General features: G+C 45.7%; 1 protein-coding gene across 2 annotated transcripts; it reads left to right on the forward strand.

Moving 5' to 3' along the window:
- The first annotated feature begins 74 nt into the window (after window positions 1-74).
- On the forward strand, window positions 75-3,470 carry ID4 (inhibitor of DNA binding 4). Of its 2 annotated transcripts, XM_082411754.1 has the most exons (3): window positions 79-983; window positions 1,354-1,412; window positions 1,985-3,470. In XM_082411754.1, exons 1-2 carry the CDS (start codon window positions 543-545, stop codon window positions 1,396-1,398), a joined length of 486 nt encoding a protein of 161 aa, XP_082267880.1. In that variant the 5' UTR covers window positions 79-542; the 3' UTR covers window positions 1,399-1,412; window positions 1,985-3,470. The 2 variants fall into 2 exon arrangements, with proteins under 2 accessions (XP_082267879.1, XP_082267880.1); XM_082411753.1 differs by lacking the exon at window positions 1,354-1,412 and having other exon boundaries at window positions 75-983.
- The last annotated feature ends 2,778 nt before the right edge of the window (window positions 3,471-6,248 follow it).

Here is a 6,248-nt window from a genome sequence, read left to right on the forward strand (position 1 = left end):
CTCCCGGAGCCCCAGCCCCCGTCGCCTCCCTCCGCGCACCCGCTCGCGAGCCCAGCCCGGCTCTGCTCCCTCGCCCGGCGACACGGCCAACGCGCTGGCCCCGCCCCCGGGGCGCGCGGCTTATAAATACAGCTGCGCGGCGAGCCGTGCGAGAGCGTAGCGGAGGCGCGGTTGTGAGTCGGTGCACGGAGCGGGGAAACCTCGGGCTCGAGGGAGCGCAGCGGCGGGGGTCGGGTTAGAGGTCCGAAGGGAGTGACTAGGGAACCCGGTGGGCTGCTTTCCTTCCGGTGCTTTTGATTTTTCTTGCCTTTTGGTCTCGGCCGAGTGTCGCCCATTGAGCAGAAATCCCCTCGCAAAACCCGGAGCGACCCTCCCGTCAATTGTTGGGCGCGGAATCGCCGGGAGCTTCGCAGTGCCCCGAGCGCGGACCAAGCGCGCGGGGCGCGAAGGCAAGGGGAGCGGAGCCGGTCGCGGGCGGGGGCCTGGAGCTTGTCTGCCTCCCTCGCTCGCCCCACCGGGTCCGCTCGCGCAGGGTGCGCGCGATGAAGGCGGTGAGCCCGGTGCGCCCCTCGGGCCGTAAGGCGCCGTCGGGCTGCGGCGGCGGGGAGCTGGCGCTGCGCTGCCTGGCCGAGCACGGCCACAGCCTGGGCGGGTCGGCGGCCGCGGCGGCCGCGGCGGCGGCAGCGCGCTGCAAGGCGGCCGAGGCGGCGGCCGACGAGCCGGCGCTCTGCCTGCAGTGCGATATGAACGACTGCTACAGCCGCCTGCGGAGACTGGTGCCCACCATCCCGCCCAACAAGAAAGTGAGCAAAGTGGAGATCCTGCAGCACGTTATCGACTACATCCTGGACCTGCAGCTGGCGCTGGAGACGCACCCGGCTCTGCTGAGGCAGCCGCCGCCGCCGGCGCCGCCGCACCACCCGGCCGGGACCTGTCCGGCAGCGCCGCCGCGGACCCCGCTCACCGCGCTCAACACCGACCCGGTGAGAGGCCGGCTGCTGGCCCGGGGCGGACCCCGTCGGAGTCCAGGAGGGCGGTGGCGGGGTGGTGGGACGCGGGCGCTCCCTTTTCCTCGGGGCAGGGGCGAGAGTGACAATTGCACCCTCCCGCTCCTCCGGCGCCGGGGGCCGCCAGCGGCGGGCCGGGTGAACGCGCGGGGCGGGACTAGGATTGTGCGCACCGTGGCCTGTCAGGACCAGCCTGTGCCCGGGGAAAGGGGCGTCCCCAGGGCTGTAGGCCGGGGTGGGGGCGTCGGCGGGCCAGCCTGGGTTCCGAGAACGAATCGAGGAAGACCGTGGCGAGTGCGTTGTTCGCGCCTGCTCACCTTTCCTTTGGTGTTCGTTGCTGTTCCAGGCCGGCGCGGTGAACAAGCAGGGCGACAGCATTCTGTGCCGCTGAGCTTAGCTGCCCAGGTGAGCGCGCGTTTCCCTTCTCGTGTGGCCGGTCGCCAGAGACGCCAGTCCCCGGCGCCTTCCGGTGCCAGCCACAGCGGCGTTCTTTGCCTCCAGCATTTCTGAGGGCAAATTCCCAAGGAGGTGGACACCCCTTCTCTTTCCCTGCCACCCGGTTAGTAAGTGAAGCCGTACTTAGCTTCAGCAACTGGGGATTCACTCTAAATGGAGACGGATCAGCTCACGCTCCCGCCACCCCCCGTGCCGCCCCCAGCGACCGGCGGGCTCTGACTGTCCTCTCCCCGCCGAGGGAGGGTACCCTCGTGGGCGAGGTGCCCAGTGGCCCCGCCGCGCACTCTGACACCCACGAAAGAGGACGCAGGCAGGACCCGGGAGTGGATCCCCTATACGGGCTTCCCGGGGGCCCGCAGCTGCCTGCTCGGCGCCTGGCCGGGCGGCGAACTGCGAGTGTAGTCTGACCCGGTGGTTTGTTTTGGGTTGTTGATCAAGCATGTCTTGAGTTTGGTCGGTGGCGCCAGTTAGTCTGCAGCGGGAAGGTTCACACACCCCCTCTATTCATTCCTCTTCCACAGGTGTGCGGCCGCCTGAGCCCGAGCCAGGAGCGCAAGAAAGGGAGGGGGAAGAGCAGAAGTTAGAGAAAAAGCCACCGGAGGAAAGGAAAAAAACATCAGCAAATCCTAGAAACGTTTCACTCGTCATTCCGAGAGAGGGAAGAAAAATAAAACTTTCATCCTTTTTTTTTTTTTGCACGTTCATAAACATTCTACATACGTATTCTGTTTTGTTTCGTTTATAACCGCTGTAAATTGTACATTTCTGTGTTTTTTGGAGGTGCAGTTAAACTTTTTAAGCTTAAGTGTGACAGGACTGATAAAAGATAAAGAGCAAATCCGACTTTTAGAAACCTACTTTGTGACCAAGGAGCTCAATTTTTGTTTTGAAGCTTTACTAATATACCAGAGCATTGTAGATATTTTTTTTTACATCTATTGTTTAAAATAGATGATTATAAGGGGGCAGGGAACTTTCTATTCCCTGCAGGAATGTTACATATTGTATAGTTAACTGAGTGACATTTCATACCATGTATATATAGAGATGTTCTATAAGTGTGAGAAAGTATATGCTTTAATAGACTACTGTAATTATAAGATATTTTTAATTAAATATTTTTTTGTAAATATTATGTGTGTGTTTTTTTTTAATCTATGGGAATATTTCTTTTGGAAAATTATTTTCCAGCTCAGTTGAAGAGCTCTTGGTATCTTGAATGTCTTTTCTGTTTGGCCTGGCTTTTAATTTGTTTTTGTTTTGCCCAGTGTCCTGTAGACTCGGAAGTAACAGTTATAGCTAGTGGTCCTGCATGACTGCATGAGATGTTTAATCACAAAATAAACTTGTTCTGAGTCCATTCAAATGTGTTTTCTTTAACCTAGATTGAAATCTTTGTATTTGAAGCATACATGTTGATAATATGCTTTATCAGTTTTTAAGTACAGGGTTTGATAGTGTAATATATAAAGAGTAAGTGTGTTTTTTGTTTTTTAACTGAGGTCAAAATGGATTCTGAATGATTTTGCTTACAGGATGGAGAAATGCTTGGATCCTTACGAGTTTAGGAAATCTGTTTTAATCAAAGTGAAAAAATACTTATCATTCTTCATTTTACACTAAAACTTAATGTCACTAAGTTTCATGTCTGTACAGACTATTTAAATCATAGAAATGAAAAATGTTCTCTGCTTGCTACCAAAGGACAAACTCTTGGAAATGAACACTTTCTGCTTTCCTTCCTCCAAAGAATATTAACAGGCAACAGTGGGAGAAAAAAATTTGAAAGGCATAATGGCAAATCCTTCAAGCAGGGGTAAAAGTCGATCTTCAAACATTAACTTTAAGTAGACCAAAAATTCTGATGACCGCATCTAGATTATTTTTTTATAAAAATGGTTTTCACTATAGCTATGTTAGTTAACCGCTAAACTACTGTCCAATCTCTTGAGATGTGCAACTTTTACATGTGAATATTAAAGTAGATTTATCTGTCTTGTACTGTGATTTCTGGTCTCATTTCTTCAAAACCTTACACTTATTTTTAAGACTTTATTTTCTGTTTAAGGAAGGTAGTGTTTTCTAGGTTAGATAGGACTTTCAGGGCTTGTGAGCATTATGCATTTAATGTGATCAGTACCCACCAGTTAGATGGAATTTTTAGAGTGAGAGAGAATTAAGTAGGATTTAATTGGGTGCTTTGTAAATAGTCAACTGTGTGTGTAACGTGGTCTGTTTGATTTTTAAAAGGAAAGGATTTGTTTTAGATTATACAAGAATAAAAGTATTATAGACCCAAGGGACTTTTTATGAGGTCAAAGTCAAATATTTATATGAATATGAAATATGGCTTCTCGTAGTCAGTTGAAGTGGCAATATCTCAACAGAAATGAACAAAGTTAATGCTAGTAGGTTCAAAAAAATTGAAAGATTTAAAAAGTCTGTCCCCTATCTCCAGTGTGTCATCCCCTCAGCTTTGACATTTCACGGGTCTTAGGTAGTTTTAGAATTTGATGTATTTGATGTTGAGGCTTATAAAGTCAGAGGACTGCTTGTTTAAATGAGGTTTATTTTTATTTTTGATATTACTCATTCTTGTCACACATCAAGAGGAAAACACAAGAGCAGTGCTGGAATTCCAAACCTGAAGAATTATAACGATTGCATTCGTTGTTATTAAGAAAGGGGACAATCCCTCCTTTTTATTTGGCAGTTTAATTTCAGTAGGAAGCAAGTCACATGTGCTCTGTTGGCTGGAGTTAGGCATCTGTCAGGCCTGAGTACCATATTCCACCTAAATCTAAGCACAGTTTAAACTTATGCTGGGAGACTAGGTACCTCAAAATAAATATTTTTGATTTTTGAAGATAGGTGTTGCTCCTTAATTTCATATGTGGGCCATGGAAAACCACTAAAAGGCAAGAAAAGTATTATGCATGTTACATTTGAGAGACTTGGCATTTTCCCCTTGGCCACTCACACAGCATTGGATGTCTCTAAAGAAACAAAGTCACTGTTTATTTTTTTTTAATTATATGCAGTTGTATAAGATAGTTCGTTCTGTTAAATTTTGGCTGTGTCCTAACCAAGTAACCAGGTAACAAAACCATTTTGAGTCATGTATGTAGGTAGTTCTAATTATTCAGATATTTGGTTTAACAGAGAAAAATATCCTGACTTACCTCATTTAATTTGTCTACTTTTCATTGTATAGGCACAACCAAAGAGTAAGAATCATTTAAAACCTACAAAGAAAAAAAAAAAAAAAATCTCGCTGTGGGATGTTGTTTCTCGTGTGGTTTTAAAATCCTGAACATCTCAGACATTTTATGTTAAAGGAGGGAAAAGAAAAAACTTTTCATTTTGAAGAACTAATATACTTTGATATTGTATAAATCTTAAGTTTATTGTCAAGATTTAACTGACTTTTTAGAACTTTAAAAAATTTTGACCCCATAATCTATTGTATTAAATGCCTCTATAATAAATCTTCACTGAGCAAAGGGTTCTGAAGTTCGTGGTTTTTAATTGACTTCTACTGAGTTATGCAATTTTTCATTATCAAGAATGGGTCTCTTGATGGATCACCTCAATTATTTACAGTGTTTCTTACCAGGTGGTGAAAAATGTGTCTTGAAAATGGTGATATGAACGGAAAGAAAATCTAGTTTGAATGCTAGGGAAATCTTGTCTACTCTTAGGTGTCTGCTAGGAGAGGAAGCACGAATCCCAAGAAGGCAGCAGAATGATATTCAGGGAAACTAGACTCCCCTCTGCCACACACACACACACACACACACACACACACACACACACACACACACACACACACACACGGTAAATAATGTAGACAGAAAAATTATTTCACAGTAGTTCAGAGCCAAATAAAACTGGCTCTGCCTTTCTAGCTGATGCACTTTAATTATATGTATGTTAATCAGCCCAGCTAGCCCTTGGGTCTCAACAGGGCCAAAGACCAACCCCTCCAGGTTTCTGCGGAGGGAAAAGCTTCCCTTTGCTGCTTTGCAAGTCCAGGAAATTAATTTACCCACCTCAGAATTAATCTTAGTAGGGCTGCCCTCAGTAGGTACTCTTCAGACCCAGACGATTTCTTTCAATTACAGCCCATGACATTTTGCTAAAATATTAATTATATTAATTAGAATCATTGCCCAAAAGGTTTTAAAATTGTAATTTTACTTAGAGTTCTACCTTGAGCACTGACACAATAGATACTTGAAAAGATAAAGAAAACTCTTAAAAAGGGAACTAATTTGTTCAAGAGAGACAAACTGCAGTCGTAGAAACTTAATTGAAAATAATTTCAAATTTTTAATGAATTTTTAAAAGTGTGTTTTTGCGTTCAGGTGCCTCCTTCATATTGATTTATATCCTGGCCAGTTCTAAAAAGTTTCGCTTAAGTGCTAAACTCGGGTCTGAACCACATTGCCAAAGGTTTTCTATACTCACCCAAGCAAAGCAATTCGACAGTCAGCTGCTGAAGGTGGTTCCATCATTCATAAGTCTGCACAGTAAATTCACACATGGGATATGAAAAAGGGGCCATAAAAATTGAAGTTAATTTGAAAAGCCCCTTTGAGTCCATAAAAGAGTAAACACATCAGTTTCTGGGGGAAGAACAAAATGTGTTACGTGTATGCCACGGGCTAAAATGTGATTAAAGAGGAATTAAACTTAAAATCTTTAAATAAAGAGACCGAAGACAAATTTTCTGTATGAATCCACTGTATCTGAATGTTTTTTCAATAAGAAATCTCATACTTT

The sequence above is a fragment of the Balaenoptera physalus genome (assembly GCF_965194825.1).
Source record: "Balaenoptera physalus genome assembly, chromosome: 11".
Taxonomy (NCBI): Eukaryota; Metazoa; Chordata; class Mammalia; order Artiodactyla; family Balaenopteridae; genus Balaenoptera; species Balaenoptera physalus.